The following is a 21,902-nucleotide window of genomic DNA, read 5'->3' as shown; positions in this document are numbered from 1 at the left end:
GTTGAGGTGGCAACCTGGGGAATTTGAATTTCTGCCAGAATGAAGAATCTTCGAAGGGTCTAAACTCTAGAAAAAGAAGTCCATGATCAGAGTTGGATGGATTGAAGGATAAAAAGAAGAGTGGCCCTGAGACTTTTTAAAACTTGGATAGAGAGCATATTTAGGAATTACATCAAATATTTAAAAAATATTTTACTTTGTAACTAAATGAAAACTAGGGTGGCCAAAGTTAATTTGAATATATGGAAAAGAAAAATCTTTGTGCTTACACGGATCCTTGAATATAATGCATATATTTTCATTTAAAATTGGAAACTTCACATAATTTTTTGAGGTATTAGTAATTTATAGATCCAAATTATAAATTATTAAAAAATTGAATTGTTACATTTTTCTTTTTTAACTGTAGAATATTTCAGTGGAAGGGGATTATCCAAACTGGAATCTGGCCAAGGTGCTAAGGATTAACATCTCTTTCTTATAAAGGTGTACAAAATATTTTACAGATTTTAATGTTTTTTTGCATCTGATCTTAGAAGAGATTATCTGCAGCTGAACTAATAGGTCTGAGTTGATGCTACAGAAATAAACCTACCTTCTAAAGAACTACTCCTATTACACTCTTTCAATGTCTTTCCATAACCTGACAATATTTAAGCCACAATATTATCTTTATATTAAACACACTTTAGATGTTAAAGACACAACATAATTTCATTTTTACTGTCATGTGAATGGTTACATGTGTGTACCTTATTTCAAAATACTGAAATAGTATTCTCTGAACATAGTATTTCTGGAGGAAAGATTTCCTGTCAAGCCTGTCGGGGAACCTGATACACTTGGAAAAATCTTGGGCTACCCACCAAACCTGTGATTTCCTAACCCAATTTGTGAACCAAGTTATGCTGAGATTATTATGCGGACTGTGGTTTCTCCTTATGACTTTCAGATTTTACTTCATAGGTTATATTGACCTTTGGATGTCAGGCAATAAATAAAATTAAAAATCTGACTTAGTTCAAGTTAGAAAAAATAGGATTAGTCAGAACCATATTTTTGCTTGGTATCTTTTTTCAAGCATATTCATTTTACTTTTCATGATTTTTATATAATAAATTGTATATTTTTAATTTTAGAGTTATCCCTTATTGTTTTCTTAAAACACCATCTAAATATTACACCAATTCTTTTCAAATGTTTTAGCCTCTTCTTAAGCACCTCCCTCCCAACTTTCCGTGAATGTAGCGAGAAATGATTTTTGTACCGAGAAATGATTTTTGCCAATTATTTTGGTTTTTTAGATTGTAAGCCATCTTGGTTTGCATACGTATACGTTATTAAAGGAGATAATTGGCTTCCACCCCTTCTAATCAATGCCTTGCCAGCCTTAGTTCTCTATGTTTTGTTAGAGGAATAGGGCATGGAGGTGGGAGAATTAGTGAATGTTCTTTACCCCATTTCTGCGTGGTCAAATCCCATCTCCAAAGACTAAGTCTAATTTCACTGCTATCACAAATTTGAAATGAAGGTAAAAGAGGTATTAATTGCCATTTTATTGTTACTTTCTTACTTATTTTCAACTTTCTAATCTAAGATTAATAAATGGGTAGCATTTAAAAAAAATCGTTTTTCTAATCTTGGCGTAGTTAGGAATTGTATTTTTAAGTGTTTTGTTCATTGTCTCTCATTTCCTACTGTGTATTTTTCTTTCTAGTAAGTCTTTATCCTTCTACTAAAGGGAAGGAAATGAGACAAGTGGTGGCAGACTTTAACTGTTTTCCTTATTTACTCTCTTTAAAGGCATAATGTTAATATGAATCATATCTGGGTGTTGGGTTACATGAATATCTGTTATATTAGTCCCTGTAATTTTAATATTTTAAATATTTCATAATTTAAAAAGGAAAAAAGTAGGCTGGGACCAGTTTATGAAAAGCTTTGACTTCTAAGCAAAAGAGGTGAAACTCTAACTGTTAGTAAAGGGGGAGATATTGTCTATTTTTAGTAGAAGAGCAACCTGATGAAAGTGGCACTTTAAAAAACTGAATTTGGCATCTGTATTTACAATGATCTAGGGAGTGATGAGACTGAAGAAAAGGGATTTAAGCAAAATCAGCCTTCTAATTTTTGAGAAATGAGTGCTTAGTCCAGGTGATGCCATGGGGAATAGGAAGGAAAGGGAAAGGGATGCTGCTGCTTTATATAATCTTTGCCCTAAGCATTCCCAAATGAAAGTTAGGGTGTATTACCAATCCTGCTGCATACATTTTGAATAGTTTAGAACCCATCTTAAATCTAGTTCTGACTGCATAAATATAAGCACTCTCCATGAACTAGGTTAACATTCCAAACCAAGACCAAACTGAGAGCATGACCAGCAACATGGTTATTACCCCTAAGCCACCCATGTGGAAGATCATCTTTTAAGAAGGGCGTCAGTTAGCTCTGTTTTCCAGTTAGTCTGGCCCATCTAGAAGGAGCCTGTGTCTGTTTGGCAGAGTTCTCATTTGCAACATGGTCCTTGGTTGCTTCTACAAGTTTCTGCAAATTATTATTTAAGCCAGTCTCTTCATAAAAGCCTAAAAGAGAGACCCTTAAGCCATTATTTCACCCCACCTTAAATAATATTGCTGCATACATTCTATATTTTTACAAAATGATTGACCTTTTCCAACTCCATGACGCAAATGAGTGATTTTTTCACATCTATTTCAGTAAATCCCACCAACCTTAACAATTTTCTATTTGTTACCTCAGATCTGACTTGAAAGTAAAATTTATTTATAATCACCTTGGAGTTAAACAGATTTAACCTGTTCTCATATTGTATTCCAGTCATCTGTGGAATAACGTATGTCTTAATTCCCTGTTCCATTAATCTGTGATTTTGAAGCAGCCCTATGTGACCTGTAATCAAAAAGTGATGTTTAATAGATACTCTCACGATTCTGTTATTTTTTTCCCATCCAAGATGGGAAATGCCTTTGAAACCCTTGTTTATTTTCCAGCATTATAAAAAAACTCTATAAAGCAATTCCAAGTTCAAAATTATTATTGAGAACTTCTTAATAGGATATTTAAAGCTTTGTTTTATTAACTTGGCCTAGGTCACAGAACTCATTAATATTAATGACTAGACTAGAGAGGCATTTAGCCTCTCTAATCATCAACAGATACAAAACGTTAAACCAAATTGTGTAGCTTTATTGTGTTATGAGTCATTCCAGGCAAAGACCACATACAACAAGCAAAAGCTGAACAACCCAGTTTTAATGCTTATGATTCAAACCTTTGGCTTCTTTATGTAGATAAACTGAAGTTTAAAAATTGACAAACAAATTTTTTATGGACTTCATATGAATATATATCATTAAAATAAAATACTTGGAACTAATCATTCAGAAAAGCAATTATTAATAAACTAGAAAGGATTTGGCAAACTTGAGGCAAAATTTACTTTTTTAAAATATCAATTTTAAAATCATCTTTGTATTCTCGAAGAAACTTGCGTGATATAAGACTTTACTAATGTTTGAAAATTTATAGAAATATGAGCTAAGCGATGCATTCTATTTATTCCAAAGATATGATCTAACAGCCTCTGCAGCTCCCACCAGCCTTTCCTATAAAACAGCAAATGGTAGTGAAGAGGACCTGGAATTTCAACCGTGAGATGAGTAATTACACTGTATTCAATACAGCTGATTTTACTTACTTCCACTTATCTATAAACAGCAGGTCATTTTCAACTGACAATAGTGAACATAATGTGGAATATGGATGCTTATTAGCTCACTTTTGGTAACTAGAACTAATAATTTGAGACATTTGTTTACAATAAGGGTTGGCAAACTTATTTCTGCAAAGAGCCAAATAGTAAATATTTTAAGCTTGCAGGCCATACAACTTTGGTGTTGTAACACAAAAGCAGCCATAGATAATACATAAACAAATGAGTGTGACTGTGTTCCAATAAACCTTTATTTACAAAAACTGACAGTAAGCCAGATTTGGCCTAGGCCTATAGTTTACTAAGCCCTGGTCTACATTCATGTGACTTCCTCACTTTGTACTCACCCCTGTAATCAAGTGGAGTTGGCTTCTCTTCACCAATCCACAAAAATACTTATGCCAATGTCAGTAACATTCTCCTTTTCATTGAATCTCAAATAAAAACTTAGTCCTTGTCTCAGTTGGTTCTTGGGAGCCTTTGACACTTGAATCACTCTTTCCTTCTTAAAACTGTTTTTTCTTTAGGGTCCATGATAGCACTTTTCTAGTTTTTATCCTACCTCTCAAGGCATTCCTCAGTTTCTATGTTTGCAAAACTTTACTTTTTTGAAGCCCATTCCTTAAATATTGGTGTGCATTAGAGATCTGTTTAAAATATATATTGTTTCCAGAATAGGCAAATCTATAGGCACAGAAAGTAGATTGCTGGTTACCTGGGACTGCGAGTGGGGCAAGGGGTTAGGAGGGCTGGTGGATGATAGCTAAAGGGTATGGAGTTTCTTTTTGGGGTGATGAAAATGCTCTAAGATTAACTGTGGTGATAGTCGTACAACTCTGTGAATATGCTAAAAACCATTGAATTATACATTTTAAATGGGTGAGTTGGATGGTGTATGATTATTTCCATAAGCTGTTAAATTTTTCAATGTTATTATTTTCCCTAAATAAAAAATAAAACTCCTGCTCAACCATTTACTCAAGTACCATAGTACAAACTGAATTTATCCCCCGGTACTATCTGTGTTGAATTGATAGTAGTATGCCCCAGCCACTGTATTTTATTTTGTTTTGTTTTGTTTTATTTTATTTTTTTATTTTGCTGAGGAAGATTTGCCCTGAGCAGACATCCACTGCCAATCTTCCCCTTTTTTGACATGAGCAGCCACCACAGCATGGCCACTGACAGACAAGTGGTGTAGTTCTGCACCTGGGAACCAAACCCAGGCTGCCAAAGCAGAGTGCACCAAACTTAACCACTAGGCCAGCAGTGCTGGCCCCAGACTCTGTATTTTAAATGTAAAACGAAAACCTTGTTTATGAGCTCCAGATATGCTCAGGATTATAGAAAAATATCAACTCGTTAGAACTATTTCATTTATAAAATATGTGTTATTAGTTCATTTGATGATTCCAAGAGGATTTTGCAAATTGTCATCAGGTAATTAGGTTAGCAGAAAACTAATGTGGATGGAAAAATGAGCTCAGTCTTCATATGTCACCATAATAAGTTAAAAATTTGTAATGGAACAACATGATTACAAGTTAACAATTTCTTCTGTTAAGTTACTGCCTTAATTAAGTTACTACCCTAAGTTAACCCCATAATCAAATTAGTTATTGTACCTGCTTGTCTTTAGAACTTTGGGTCCACACGTTTTGAGGGTGAAATAGGGGATTTCTTATTGTTATGCTGCAGGTTAACAATGGATTTTTAGGTGCCTCTTATGAGATCAGTGCCCTTCACATGATGAAGCAAATGCTGAACTCACCCTTTTTATTTTGCAGAAACAGAGGAGCTAATTAGCTGTTGAGAAGAGTAAATTCTAACTAAATTGTGAAATTAATACTCATTTAGGTGCACATATTGGTCCTCTTTTCCTTGAAGACTGACCTGATAGCACAAGCTAGAAAAAAATTAAACCAACATATGTTTTTAATTACCTTTTTCTTAACACTGTGAATTACATTAGGTTATTTAATTTAGGATGCAAAATATATAGTAGCTCTTCAAAGTATGCTCACATCATCCAAATTTCTAAGAATATAATAAAGTCATGTTATGAACAAGGGACAACCCCAAATTTGGGCATTGAGCTCACGGTCTTTAAAAATACACACTGCAAACATAATATGATTTCAGTCTGCTGTCTGTAGTTTACCGGGAATCCCTCAGCTAGGATACTAACGCATATTTTGAGAAGTTAGGTAATGCAGCTATTCTGAATCTGTAATAATAATGCTTCAGTAATCAGATAAGTACTTATAATTAGAATAAAGTATAATTTCCCCAAAAAAGATAACATCATCTATAATATTTATTACAGAAAAAGGCTCTATTTTTTAGCTGTCAGTACTCTTCTTAACATAATTTCTCACTATATTTAAGGAGCTTCGTGTAATCATATTCAAAACCTCTTATCTTTCTGATTATATTCAGCAACCATAGCTAAATATTTCAGTACCAAAGCTGAAAATCATGATGACATATCAGCATACACATAATAAATTACTGTTAATGAGTACTATAGGCGATGCATTTTTATTGGCTCCAAGTTTGTAATCTGCTCATGTTAAGTTTTGAGAGGACAGAAAATATGGCGATGATGTGACTGCCAAACATATTGTTTCGTCTACACAAGAATAAAATAATATTTTAGCTGGAATGAAAAGGGCATATACAGATGATGGGTTGTGGGTACTAATAGCTGGAGTAGATGCCTCTTATGACACATTCAGTGATAATGTGTCATGTGCGCTTTTACACAATTTTTATATTGAGTAAAGGTTTCTGGCCAAAAATGGTTTATTGTTATGTTGACAACCAAAACTATTGTGTTTTTAGCTACATATTTACAAAACCTCAAATCTTCCGCTTTCGCCAACTTGAAGCAGTAACCTTCAAGTGGCAGAAGCCGTTTTTTAAGCTAACTAGGGACTCAATAGTTAGAGTTTAATTACTATGTTATTTATCCCACATATTTACTGAGTAATGAGAGTTGTGAGACCTACAAGACTACTTTCGTCATTGGGGCAAATTCTGTAGAATAATTGGAAACTTTGTCATCATTTAGACAAAATCCATTTATTCCGATACTTTTCATATATAGTACTTTTTCCCCTGTGGGGGGGGGGCACATTTATATTTAGCAACCTCCTTTTCTTAAAATTAAGCTCAGTAAACATATATTAAGTACTGTGATTAGGTACTATACTAGGCTTTTGGGCTACAAAGTAAAGTATAGGCCTTACCCTTGAAGAGCCTACCATCTGTGGTACAAGGGTGGGTAATTCCATGCAGTGTAGTAGGGAATGGCAATGATGGAGATACACATAGGGTGCTATGATGTCAACTCAACTGAGTATTAAAGGATCTAGCCAAGTGAAACAGCTGGTATCTGTGCACGTGTGTGTGTACATGCACACGCAAGAGCAATTGAGAGCACTACTGGGAGAACACAGGGAACAGCATGAACAAAGACCCAAAGGCCAGTATGCAGAATACTATTGGTACTGCTGGTGCATGCAGTGCATTAAGAAGATGCTAAGAGATGAGGCTGTAGGAGGCGTCATGGGCCAGATTTTGGAAGTCTTGAATGCCATGTTAATAAGCTTGAAATTTGCTTTTGTTGTTTATGTACTGCCTATATTCTTAAATAGGTAAATATTTGTCAAACTGTTGTTTTCAAAGATTCAAAAAATAAAAGTTATAGTTGGTTGATTTAACCCTGGGAAAATGCCTTTTGTGGCTTATATTCCATGTTTTTGTTGCAGTTGTCCTTTTATAACTTTATCAAACTTTGATATAAGCTCAGGGTTTTCAGTTTGCCCACTGCCCTCCTCAAACAGCAAAGCCATGCCCATGAGGTTTTGGAGCCTGCTGGAGTTGGCAGTATTTTAATGAAGAGCCTTTGGAATCACAGGGCTTGAGGGAGCAGCAGAAATCAGCTCCATATTCAGGTGAAAGTGATCATTTCTCTTGCTCTGTTTCTGTATGATGTAGTATATTCATTGGGCTAGTACATTTTTGTTTGGAATTAGAATTTTAAATATGACAATGGTATTATGTTAACTTTTGTGAAATTTTCACGGTGTTTCTTTTTTTTAAAATTAGTATAGGCAAGACAAAGAGAGTTGCTTATATTTTTTTCTGAAAATTTTTCAGAAATTGAAGACTTTAACCTTACGTTATACCTCTATTACTTAAGACAGCTTGGCACCTCATCAGCCATATTTATCAAACTGTTTACCCTCAGCAAAGCTTTTATGTATTTCTGTGTAGAATGAGTTAGAGAAGGGCAGTAATTGTGCAAATTCATAGGGAAAAGTTTTTTCTATAAATTAGCTTGGTATGCAGGTGAAAGTGCTATTTTATCCTGAGTCACCGTGATGCAGTGGAAAGAACAATGACTAGTCCCACGACTGTACACTTCATGAGTTAGTTTAACTTTGTGAGACCAGTTTCCTCATCTGTTAAAAAAAGAGGGTTGAACTAGGTTATTGCTAAATCTCTTTCTTACTGACAGTTTGTGGTTCTCTATCTACCCCAGTTTATCAGTTTACTTTGATTATATGGGTGTGCCTTTCAGCATCCTCAAGTCACAGAATTGAAAAGAACTTTGGGAGATCATATAGTCAAGCTGCTTCACAGAAAAGTGGAAATTTGGTTTCCCTCTACCTCGAATGCTTTTGCTTGCATCTTCTCAAGCTGGTACTGTCTGAATCAGAGCTCGTTGTAGCATCTATTACCCCTTCAGTTGCCAAAATTGATTCCTTTGATCTGACAGATGGGCAGAAGATCCCTTCCTCCCTCGCTGTCCCATGTACATTCTTCCTGTAGTTGGGAGTTTAGCTGTAAAGGGCGACCTGTCTACCTGGAAAAGGGCCTTTCTCTGGTCAAGAGTATTCTGCTTCCCATGGCGTATTCATCTCTGTGTCAGTATTCTTTAAATGTTTATTGAATGACTGAATATTATAGGTGACAGAAATGGCTAATGTTTGTATGTATGAGTAGAGTTTCATGGTTTTTCAGTCTATAATAGAAGCTTAAATTATATCCCTAGTTTTATGAACAGTAATAGTGAAGATAGTCAACAAATAATAATAGACATACTGGAATATGTTTACAATGATCTATAACTGCATATAGTTATAGTTGTAGAGAATATAATCTATAGATGTATTTATTTAGTAAATGGTTACTAATAATTTTTCTTTTATAAACCCATTCAGTAGAACTTGAAATATTACTTAAATTTTATCTCTTTCCTTCATTTCTGTAACTGAAAAGGAGAAAACTTCCTCTTTAAGTACATAGCAGAGTATTTTTAGATTTAACTAGGACAAGAGATTAGTAGTTTTTCTTTTACTGGGATCCTCCACTCCTGATTTTCTAGGTGAAAAGATAGTTGTATCATGTCTAATTCTGATATCCAACTTGAGTCTAAAAACTAAGCAATGTAAATTTGGTTTAATTCTTATCTAGTTTATGTCTATATTATTTAGAGGATATTTCTGCTTGCATAATTTGTGAAGAGGCTAATGCATTTTTCTCTTGGAAATGTATGCATGTTCCTAATACCTACCTAATGGGAAAGCAAAGGATATTTTTACTGTCAGCTTTCATCAAGTTAGACCTCCCTGAAGACCTTACTAAATTCTATTTCCATGGGAATTTTGCTAATGTGTATGTGCAACATTATCCAGGTACTCATAGACAGGATTACAAATTAAAAATAAAAAGGAATGGGTGAACAAATACATCTTTCTTCTTTTTTGAGAAATTGGCAGAATGTTAATCTTTGCACTTTCACTTTCACTTTGCAGTGTTTTCAGATAGGATGTGGAAAGTCTAAGTTTGGAATTAATGAATGAGACCAGCTTAGACAACATAAGTAATGAATTTCCTAAATAGATTCTTGGTTGTAATCTTATATGTGTAAGGCAGAAGAAAGAGAGTAAATCTTCTAGTCTGTGTATGTTTAGTTAACAATATTAGTGACTTTAATGGGTTTTCCTGGAAAATGGAAGATTGAAGGCATATTTAAAAATAAGCCACCCAGTTTTATTGCCTGTAAACTAACGTACTAAATTATTTTGATTCAGGTGATAAATGCCCACCATGCATTTCCACATACCGTACAGGGAACATTTGTGAACCTGGTGATACTCATCATTTATGGAACACACACCTACCCCAAATATTGGAATTCTGTAGGGTTCAGCCCCAGCCTGCCCTCTCTTCTCATACTGCTTTCTTTTCCTGAGCAATCTCGTCCAGTTTTAAATATCAGTGTATCCGTAACTCCAAAATATATCTCTTACCTAAAGCTCTTTTCTGGCTTACCAGACTTATTTCATATATTTTCAGGGGAATCTCACAAACATATCAAGCTATTGATGTCTGAAACCGGACTGTTGCTTCTCCCTTTCTTCAAATCTGCTCCTCTGGAGTCTCCTATCTCAGTTGCATCCATTTAGTTTTTCCTACCAGAAACCTGAGAGTCCTTCTTGACTCCTTCTGTTCCTTCATCTCCCTCTTCATCTCAAATCTGTCACAAAGTGTTCTCTTCTACCTCCAAACCGTATCTCAAGTTTTTTCACTTTTTGCTGTCACTGTTGCCATCACATTAGATCAAGTCACTATCTTTTGCCTGGACTAATGCAGTAGGCTCCTAACTGGTTTCTCCACATCCAGTTGGGCCAACTCTAATCCATTTACAAATAAAAGCCAAAATGAGTTGTTAATATATAAATATAATTATATCATTCTTATACTTAAAACCCCCCAATGGCTTTCCATTGCTGTTAAAATCTTCTCTTCTGTCCATCCCAGAAGAGATGATAGGACCTATGTTATTTTACTAGGGCTGCCATGACAAAGTACCACAGACTGGGTGACTTAAATAACAGAAATTTATTTCCTCACAGTTCTGGAGGCTAGCAAGTTTGAGATCAAGGTGTCGACAGGATTGGTTTTTTCTAAGGCTTTTCTCCTTGGCTTGTAGATAGCCGTCTTCCTCCAGTGTCTTCATATGGTCTCCTTTGTGTGTTGATGTCCTAATCTCCTCTTCTTATAAGGCCACCAGTCATATTGGATGAGGGCCCACCCACATGACCTAATTTTACCGTAATTACCTCTTGAAAGACCCTATCTCCAAATACAGTTGCATTTTGAGGTACCAGGTGTTAGGATTTCAACTTATGAATTTTGAGGAGACGCAATTCAGCGCATAACAGGGCCTAAACTGATGGTTGATGGGGGAGTACCAGATGCGCTACTCTGAGCAGCGTCTCTGTATTCCTTATGGTCTTACTTCCTCTACCCTCTTTTTTCATCAAAATTTTAACTGCTGTAATGTCAACATATTGCCTTAAATAGCTATTGAAAAGGTGCTATAAACATTGGTGTACAAGTATCTGTTTGAGTTCCTATTTTCACTTCTTTTTGGTGTATACTCTGGAGTGTAATTGCTGGGTGATGTGGTAATTCTGTGATTAACTTTCTCAGAAACTATCAATGTTTTCCGCAGCTGCTATACCATTTTACATTCCCACTAGCAATGTATGAGGATTCCAGTTTCTCCATACCCTCACCAACACTTGTTTTTTCCTGCATTTAAAAAAATTACACCCTTCCTATTAGGTATGAAATGATACCTCATTGTGGTTTTGATTTGTATTTCCCTAATGACTAATGATGTTGATCATCTTTCATGTGCTTACTTGCCATTTATATATCTTCTCTGGAGAAATGCCTCTTCTAGCCCTTTGCCTGTTTTTAAATTGTGTTTGTCTTTTTGTTATTGAATTATAGAAGTACTTTATATATTCTGGGTATTATACTCTTATTAGATGATGATTCTCAAATATTTTCTCCCATTCTGAGGATTGTCTTTTTTACTCCCTCACTTCTTCAAAATCTTAAGTCAGATGTCACGATCTCAGTGAGACCTTCCCTGACCACCTTGTCTTAAATCTCCACCCATTCCCATAAACACAAATTCCCTATCCCTGCTTTATTTTTTTCCTAGCATTTATCACCAACAAACATTTCTACATGTATGTATGTGAATTATAATGATGACGATGATCATTATTGTTATTATTACGTATCTTGTTTATTGTCTATCTTCTTCAACTGGAAGTTGTCTCTGTTGCTCATTCCTGTATACATAGTGCCTAGAACAAGCCTCGCAGGCATTTAATACATATTTAGTGAGTAAAAATGAATAAAGGAATTTCACACATAACAATGCCATCTTTTTTTTCCCTTTTTGGGGGGGAAATATAACACACATACAGAAAAAGAGCACAATGATTTGTCAAAAAAAGAACACCCTTTTACCAACCACCAAGATCAAGAGATGAATTATTGCCATTACCTCAGAAGCCTCTTTTATGCCTCCTCCCAATTACTACCTCCTCTTGCCAGTCACCCAGAGGTGATCACTACTCTGATACTTCTGGTAATATCTTTGTGGCTTTACTTTGTAGTTTACCACCTAAGCGTTTGTCTCTAAAACCTTTTTTTGGTGAGGAAGATTGTCCCTGAGCTGACATCTGTGCCATTCTTCCTCTATTTTGTATGTGGGACGCTGCCACAGCCTGGCTTGATGAGCAGTGTGTAAGTCCACACCCAGGATCCAAACCTGTGAACCCTGGGTGGCTGAAGCAAAGCGTGTGAACCCAACCACTATGCCAAGAGCCGGCCCCTCTAGAATCCTTTTTGTTGTTGTTTTTTTAAATTTTCATGTAAACAAAATCAATCAGTATTGTTCTTTTCTGCCTGCCTCTGATATTCAACATTACATTTGTGAGAGTAATGCATGATGTTGTATTTAACTATAGTTTATTTTCACATCTGTAGAACATTCTATTATATTACTATACTACAATTTATTTATATATTCTTCTGTTGAAAGATATTTTGGTTACTTCTGGTTTTTGGTTCTTTTGAATAATGATGCTATCACTGTTCTTGTACCTGTCTCATGGTGCAAGTGGTAAATGTGTACATTTCTATTGAGCAAATTATTAATACTTAGGAGTGAATATCTTGGTCATAGGGTGTACATATATTTAGCTTTAGTAAATAATACCAACAAGTTTCCAGAGTAGTTATACAAATTTCCATCCCTTCCAGCAGTATGGTTACTAATATATTTTCATATGTTTTTGGCTGTTTGGACATCCTCTTCTGTGAAGTTCCTGTTCAAGTCTCTTGTGGTTTTTTTTTTTTTTAATCACAGCAAGCCTGTCAATCCAGGGCACTCTTGGGCAACTGGACCCACCCCTCTCAGCTGGGGAAACTGCTGGGAAACCTACCAAGAGAAGGGTTGTCACTAATTGTTAGTTCCTCCCCAACCCCCTTACATTCCACCACCAGCCAGGCTTTCAGATCATTCACATTAGCTGGAGTCCCTTCTGACAATCTAATCTAGCATCATAAGAATCTCTTAATAGTTTCCTCCTCCTCCCCAGCCAAACACTGCCACCCAGGTGGCTTTTTTTTCATTATTGAGATATAATTGACATAACATCATGTTCGTTTTAAGTGTACAACATAATGATTTGATATATGTTCTTGTCCAGTTTTAAACTGAGTTTTATCTCTTTTTTTATTGACTTGTAGGATTTTTCATGTATTCTGGATATGAGTCTCTGTGGCTAATCTTTTCAACCTTTTGATGATATGTTTTGATGAATGAAAGTTCTGAATTTTAATATATTCTAATTTATCAATCATTTTCTTTATGGTTAGTATATTTACTAACAACTTATTTGCTAACTAAAGATTATATAGTTATGTATTTTCATGACTTTTTAAAGGAATCTTTATATACCCCAAGGTTATGGAGGTATTCACTTAAATTTTCCTTTAGCCTTTTTGTTTTACCTTACCCATTTAGAACTACAGTCTACCTTGGGAATAGGAGGCCACGTGAGCAAAAACAAGCAGGAAAGTGTGGGATATTTGGGAGACAGTGAATACACCAGTTTGGTTGGAGCAGAGATTTTGGGGGAGTCTTATGGCGAAAAAAAATAGAAAGATTAAGGAAGATTGTGTAGAACCAAGAATAAAAGACTAAGAACAATGTTTTCCTGCTTTATTCTCACATGAGCAGATATTGTTTGCAGTAGCCTCCAAAACATCACACATATAGGTACTTCTGTCTCAAGAGGGACCATGCGATAGTGGGGAGGACTTAGTACAAATCAACCACCCTCTCTGCCCCCAACAAAACAGTAACAACAGCAAAGCAAAATAAAGCAAAACAATGTCTTATTTACTGACTTCATTTTTATGTTTAAAATATTCTTCATTTATGTGGAAGGGTATGTATAACAATATCTTGGCCTAGATAGCTATCATTAAATTGACTTTTATTTTTTACCAAATCTAGTAAATGTTTCCCATGAGTTGTCCTGGATAATAGCAGTATCCACTGCTACTCCTGTTAAACAAGCAACAAAAAGCCCTCCTAGAAATAATTTGTATTATTTGTCTAGTCATTATATTTCTTGGGAAGACAATATAAACTCTCTGTTAGAATTATCAATTTCTTTAAAAATTTTTTAACTTAAAATACAGTTTTCCTTATATAAAAATATCCTTTGTACCTGATTACTAGAAGAATAGGTATGTATGTTCTCATAAACTATTTTCCTAAGCACTTGACTATGTAAAAAGTAAAGTACAGTACTATCTACAGTGTGTGTGTATATGTAAAAAAAATATATGCATATATATTAAAAATACATACACATATGTATTAGAAATATATACTTATTTGGTTTCACTGAGTGATTAGAATTATGTAGTTCAAGTTTAAAATAGTTTTGATATATAACTGACAAGATGACAATGCATTTTGATGACTTGAGACTGTAGTTTTATGCCTCTAAGATATTTCCCTTCTTATTTAGTATGACATAATAGGGTACATTTTATTATCCAGACTATCTTTCTGACTCTTTGGGAAAAAAATTAGGACTAAATAATCAAGCCTCATTATCTATTGACAGTAATAAACAGGAAGCACATGGATAAATTAAATCCATTGTCAAATTCAGCCTATAAAACTACTTTAGCCAGATTTTTCTACCTCTTCCTCCAGAAAGCCTATTGTTAGAGTTGCTGCTGATAGCTGAGATGGTAGGTTTGAATTTCATTTTATTTTTTTCTCCTCTTCCCTTAACAAAGATACTAATGGACCAGGAGTTGAGTCAAAGGCCAGAAGTATATAAAATAAAGTAAGATGTATGTAGAGCTAGACAATCCAAACAGAAGCACCCCTGAAATACTCATAATTGAACTCTCATTAAACTTAATGCTTTTCTTACATCCTTGTTGGGTCTGGACTGCCGTTGATTTGTGTCCAGACATTAAACTGAAGAGAAGTTGTTTGAAAACATGCTTCCTTAATGGCTAGCACCTTACATAGATTTTCTGAAGAGTAAACAGTGAAGTTAGAGAGAGGATTCTGGTTTGACAAGTGAATCTGAATATACCTTCCTAGTTATATTCTTAAAGAAAGCTGAGAGTGTGTCCTCCTAAAAATGCTATGGTCCCAGTAAGAATTTTGATCAGGCCCACTCCTAATATTTGTGGGACCTGAAGCAAGGGTAAAAATGGAGGCCATGGACCATATGTCTAAAGTTAAAATCGTAAATAAAGTTACCAAACTGTTAAATAAAACGTGTTCTGTACTTCTTTCTTGATAAGATACCTTTGTATTATCCTGGAAGCCCAGATCTGAATTTAAAATTCTTAGACTCTGTGGGGTTCCATGTCAGAACATGACAATGTGGGGTGTGGGCGCCTTGCCCAGCCCCACTTTCCTTTTTATCCTACACGTCTAAGCTCCAACCTTACCCTCCTAAAAAACAACTGCCTTTGGCCATCCCTTGGGTAAACATAGATTCTCAAATTCTAAGGATAATCTCTCTACACATAGACATGAAACATTTAAAACCATTCCCATATTCTCCCATAGTCTCATGATCTTCTCTAAGTCGTGGATTGAACAGGAAATGATAATAATAGCTACCAGTGATTATGCTACACATAGGCATATTTTATCTCAGGTATCACCATTTTTCCTTCTTGGGGCTAAGTATTTCAAGAAGGCAAGACACTAAATTTCTATATGTATATATAAAAAATATATACACCTATCTATATTTATATATACACTCATGCACACACACAAATTATTTTAGCTATTGTTATTTTAAGAAGTATGTTTTCGAAGTTACCTTCTTTTTCTTTCCTCATTGTAACTTTTTAGGAAAAACTACCTTGAAACAGAGCAAAGCAAAGCTTGGCTGCTACCTCTAGGGGTACAGCAAATTAGTTGTGCACGTGCTGATTCAGTCTTCAATCCCTCCTAACTTTTGGTTTGGGGGAAAAGTAATGAACTTGCCTTGTTTTTCTTTAGGCTAAACCTAGGCCCATCATCTCCCTTTAACGGCTGGGAGGAAATATGAGGAAATACAGCACTGCCAGATAATACTGATTCGGCCTGTGGTGGTCTAATGATATATGCCAATTAGCCAACTAATTTTTCTAATACAGTTTGAAAAATTTCTAGTTTTCTGACATTCCTAAAGGATGAGGCTTTGAAGCAGATATGCTTCTTCATTCATTTTAAAGCTTAAATACTTAGGTGGGTGGATGAGAGAAAATGAAGGCGTGTAGAATTGGATCCTTTGTGTTCAGGCTTCATGAAAAGAGAGGTGCCATTTCTGAACATAGCCCCATTGACTCTCCTGGAGTTAGCTGGAGATAACTTGTTTTGAAAATGTTGTCTTTGTAATGGAAATCATTAAAACAAATAAAACAGGAAAAAAGTAAACATAAAAACTGCGAGCTAGAATTACTAGAATGTTGGAAATAACCACAAGCAGTTAAATACATGAGTCAATGTCTGTTTGCAGCAGTTTCCCACTTCTTCAGTTCATGGTGCTTGTTTGATGTCAGGTGAGCACAACAGTGTGGTCAGAGCAGGTAGCACATTCTTGGCATTCTCTCCTCATTAACTTTCACTCCCCAAAGGTGTATTGAATAAAATAAACATATCTGAACAATCTTCAGAAACTAGTTGTTGCCTCAGTTTACAAAATCAACCAAAAGCCAGTCAGGGTGGGTTGGGTTAATGTTGCACTTTCCTACACCATCATGCATACATACAAAATACCACTTAGCATTTGTAGCATCCACAAAGATTTCTCTATCGGATGGGAGGTGAAATGAAGGAGCGTGTTTAGGTCCTAGCTCTGAAGCTGTTATGTTAATTGTTAACTTTTGCTGAGTCTGTACATTAAAAAAGGTAACAATCTCAGCATGTTAAGATCATAACTGTTAAATTAATACTTGGAGGCAGCAGCTGTGCTGATGTGCGGCATTAATGGCTGGATGAGTTCAATCAGATATGCCACCTCCAGTGTCTTTGTGTAATGGTATTTACTAGATTTCAAATGGACTGCTGAGAGAGATGAAATATAATCTCATCTATTATCTCTGTCTCGAAAAAAATAGGTGATGAAATTGTTCTCTTGCTGGCATATATTTTATTAACCTTTGTGGAGTCAACTTAAAGAACAGATGTCCCTATAGAGTTGAAACCTTCTGCTAAAGAGGAGTGTTATTAAGTGCATTTGTGAGTTCTAGGAACAGTGGGGTTGAGTAGGGCAGGTAAGTATTTTTTTCAAAACCCCTCAGAGAATAATATGGCATATTCTGGGGCTGACTGGAGAGGAGAAAAATGCAATGTAAGTTGTATATAACTAAATTTTTTCTTTCTTTCTTTTTCTTCCTTACAGAGCCTGGAGAAAGTTCTTGTGGAATTCAGTCACAAGGAGTTGTTTGATTTCTATAACAAGGTCTGTATTTTTAAAATAATTCCTGATATGTGGGTTTTTAAATAATGTTTCCTTCATTTTTACGAATTCTTATTTTTTTTTTATTGAGTTATTGATAGGTTACAATCTTGTGAAATTTCAGTTGTACATTAATGTTTGTCAGTCATGTTGTAGGTGCACCACTTCACCCTTTGTGCCCACCCCCCACCCCACCTTTCCCCTGGTATCCACTAAACTGTTCTTGGTCCATAGTTTTAAATTCCTCATATGAGTGGAGTCATACACAGATTATCTTTCTCTTGCTGGCTTATTTCACTTAACATAATTCTCTCATACGAATTCTTATTTTTGAATGCCATATTATGGAGCTAAATTCTTTAAACTCTCCTTGTAAACACCTTCATATTTCACAGTAGGAACCATTGCCGAGATGAAGAGAATCTGACAAACTAAATCAAGAACAAAATAGAAATAGTTCTAATTAAAGCAGTAGGATTGTTGCTTTAATATAAAGCACTAAGTAATGAACCGTGTGGTACCTAGCCACGCTGGCACTTCAAATATAGGTAATGTTAAACATTTTGATTTCTGGGCCCAAGGGAAAAGGAAGATGTCAGGCCTTTAAAGATTTCTCTTTGGGCATATTTCATGTTTCTTTCCAAATACTGATTTTGTAATCCAGGAAAATGCACTACCACCCCCCAACCCCCCAAATCTTATGTAGAGATCATTTAAAGTGAAACAGCTGGGTATATTTAAAACAGTAGTGTTTAGAAATCCTCCTTTACAATTTGAAAACTTAGATAGCAAGCATGAATTCTAATATCTTCACATAAAAAGAAAAATTTTGTAAGTGGTATTTTTATTGCTATGTGAATGGATTTAATAAGCATAGTTGCCAGTGCCATTCTTTCCCTTCTATTTGCGTGTTTCTAAACAACAATTCATGCGACTTTCTCTCCCTTCACCAACTTTCTCTTTTTTTTTCCCTTTGTAAATAGCTAGAGACCATACAAGCACAGCTGGATTCCCTTACATGATGTTCTCAAAGACTGGTTTCTTCATCACACTCCTGCCACCTTGTTATTTTGCATTGAAGATAGACTGCCAGCTTGTGTCTTCTGAAGGATTCAGTAGCTTTCTTCTTGTAAATTATATGGCTTATTGCTTCTTAGACAAATAATAGCCATGGGAAATCATTGTTCTGAGTACCAAGGTTCTAATATATATTCTCTAGTTCCATAAGCCAACAGAAAGCAATTGTTAACACTTTTGCATTAAAGGAAACAAAAGTGAATACTGTATTGTTTTTACTGTCCTATTTTTGTTCTATTTCCTGACCTGTTTATTTTTTACATACTTGATGACACCTTAATGTATCAAGGAGGGTCCATGGATACAAAGTATAATGTGTACCTTAGAATACAGAACTTCAGTAATTATATTAATAAAAAGTAAGAAAGCAGCCACATGCAATCAAATACATTATGGTATTTTTCCTTGAATATAATGAGTATATTTTGCTTGAGAAAAAATGTAGGAAAAAAATTTAAAATAGAGCTAGTAGTATATCAGTTAATTCCAGTGTGAGCTTCTCTGTGCACTTTAATTTTCTGTCTCAGTTTAACGATTTAATAACAATCCAGGTTTTTGTATGCTTTTCTTTGTACTGCAGATTAATAATGATCCACTTCGTATTGTGGGAGACAGATTCAGATCATGAATAAAAATGGTTGTAATGAGTGCTATCCTTAAAATTTCAAAACAGATATTTTTTACATTCTCTTTCTGTAAATATGTTAATTTCAGTTAATAACATTTTTATGTCTTAAAATTAGTTGAACTGAAGTGCAAAATATTTTATGCTATGAATTTATATAAATATGAATATTATTACCTGTAAGAAAAAATAATTTCAGTTCCATTTTTTAATGAATGAAATATCTGTCCTACATTGTTTCCAGAGAGGGAGGGAGAGAGGGACATTGGGAGAAAGGAGGAGAAGGGGAGAGGGGAAGAGGGGGAGAAAATGAGAGAGAGAGATGTATTGATTCAAACATGACTATTCACATGAAGGAGTTTCATTTCAGAAATGTCCTATAGTTAAACAAACAGAGCCATTGAAATTAAATCACTTTCCTTATATGAGGTATGTGAGTAATACAAGTGTTAAATGTCTCCCAAATAAATGTTCAATATATGGAATGTATGCCTTTACTCATTTATATGTGTGCTTATATGTTGTGGCTTAGAAGAATTGGGAGTTTGGATTATTTGGCAAAGTAACTATTATAGTTGTTGTCCATAGTTGATTGATTTGAAAAGTTTATAAATTCAGACTTGTATTGATAGGATATCTGGAAGACATGTTTATAATATAATCAGATTTATTTCTGTATGTGGCTTGTGGGATCTCTCTTATTTTTTTATGCTCTGTTCTGCCAGTCCTCAGAGGCAACTACTTGAATACTATAAACATTTTGGTAAATATTCTTTCAGTCTTCTCCTTATGTACAGAAAAACATAGATCATCTCAAGTTGAATTTGTTAGGCCTTCCTGACAGTGAGCATATAGATACGTAGAAGTTTTCATTGTTTAATGGCCGACTTCACTCCCAATGTAGGTGTCTAAATTAAATGTGATAGTTCAAAATGAAATTTTCTATTAGTAGTTCGTTTATGCCCCCTAAAAGAGCTGGTTTTATACTCTCTAAGAGTATGTCTAAACCTATACAAAAAATGTGGTAGTTTTCTGTTAGTCTATTTCATGAAAGTCTGACCAAAGGCATTGAAGAAAGGCCAAGTAGAAGGTCTAATTCCAACTAAGAACATAATTATTCCTGAAATATATTTAATTGCAAGTATTCCTTAAGGCAGCATCATTGTTATGATATGCAAGTCAAAGAAAATATCATCCCCAGAGAGTATTAAATGCATGTTACTTACTCATAGAAATAAGATGAGTGGAGGGATAAGTGGGTACTGGAACCTACTATCTTAGCAAATAAATATTTCTTGTATGAGTGCTTGACTTGAGGGCTGAATAAAAATAGAATTACTTATTAGAAAGGAACCAATGTACAAAATACCTACTACAAATAATATCTGCAATTCTCTGATTAAAAACTATATTATTTTTCATTAGGAAAATACAAAAAAATCATAAAGAAGTAACCTGAAATTATAGAATCTCATCCAGAAATGGCCATTAATGACATTTGGTAGATTTTATTGAATTTTTTTTTTTTATTCATATATCTTTTTTTTCTCTTTTTTGCCTTTCTTTCCTAACAAATTGGTGTAATGCCATAAATACAGATTCATTCTTTGCTTTGCTTTGCTTATATAACATTATAACATGAGCATTTTCATGTCCTTATTGTCTAAAATGTAATTTTAATGTGTATTAAATAGTCCATCACTTGAATGAATTGCATTTTATTTAGTTATCCAATCTGTTGTTAGACATTTAGATTATTACCTGCTTTTTAACGTACTAAAGAACTCACTGGTGAATATCATTAGGTATAAACTCTAAACTACGTCTCTTGTTATTTTATTAGTATAGATTCCTAGAAGTGAGATTATTATGTCAAAAGTATGAATATTTATTTCCTATTTTTATTTTAATGGGATTTTATTATAAAAATAATGGTTAAAAAAAAAGATTCCTCTGTTTTGCCATCTCATTCCCCAGAAGTACCTACCTAAACTTAGAAACATTTGGTTTATATCATTTCAGACATCTTATATAAATACAAACACACACACACACACACACACGCACCCCTCTTTGTGTATGTTTTTATTTACTTACATTTATTTTATTTTATTTTTATTTTTTGGTGAGGAAAATTGGCCCTGAGCTAACATCTGTGCCAATCCTCCTCCATTTTGTATGTGGGATGCCGCCGCAGCATGGCTTGATGAATAGTGTGTGGGTCTATGCCTGGGATCCAAACCTGTGAACCCCAGGCTGCTGAAGTGGAGCTCACGAACTTAACCACTGTGTCACCAAGCCAGCCCCTATTTACATTTATTTTAAGGCCATTTTTGCACATTGATGAATTGTTTCCCCAGAGGTTCATATCAACCTATACTCTCACCAACAGTAAATGAGAATTCACCCACCTCAAGCCAATTTCATCAGCCCCTTCCTCCCACTGTACATTTCATTCTCAACATTGTCTTTAACCTGGGATCGGGTTTTGGGAAGAGTGTAGGGTGAGAGTAGGTTGGAACCTGGAGCATCACTGATTACTTGGGATATGTCATGTTGATAACTCCAGAGGGACTGAAGAGGA

At 34.8% G+C, this 21,902-nt stretch overlaps 1 protein-coding gene across 2 annotated transcripts in view; it reads left to right on the top strand.

Moving 5' to 3' along the window:
• Nucleotides 1-19,803, top strand: part of COMMD10 (COMM domain containing 10) — a 169,699-nt gene extending 149,896 nt beyond the window's left edge. For both annotated transcript variants that reach the window (XM_070569509.1, XM_070569511.1), the window contains 2 exons: nucleotides 17,560-17,619; nucleotides 18,600-19,803. In XM_070569509.1, coding sequence (XP_070425610.1) covers nucleotides 17,560-17,619; nucleotides 18,600-18,638 — 99 coding nt within the window. In that variant the 3' untranslated portion in view covers nucleotides 18,639-19,803. The remainder of the gene's footprint in view (nucleotides 1-17,559; nucleotides 17,620-18,599) is intronic.
• The last annotated feature ends 2,099 nt before the right edge of the window (nucleotides 19,804-21,902 follow it).

This window comes from Equus przewalskii, chromosome 13, assembly GCF_037783145.1.
Source record: "Equus przewalskii isolate Varuska chromosome 13, EquPr2, whole genome shotgun sequence".
In the NCBI taxonomy this organism is placed as follows: domain Eukaryota; kingdom Metazoa; phylum Chordata; class Mammalia; order Perissodactyla; family Equidae; genus Equus; species Equus przewalskii.
Note: the sequence above shows the minus strand (reverse complement) of the source record. Positions and strands in the feature narration are given on the sequence as shown.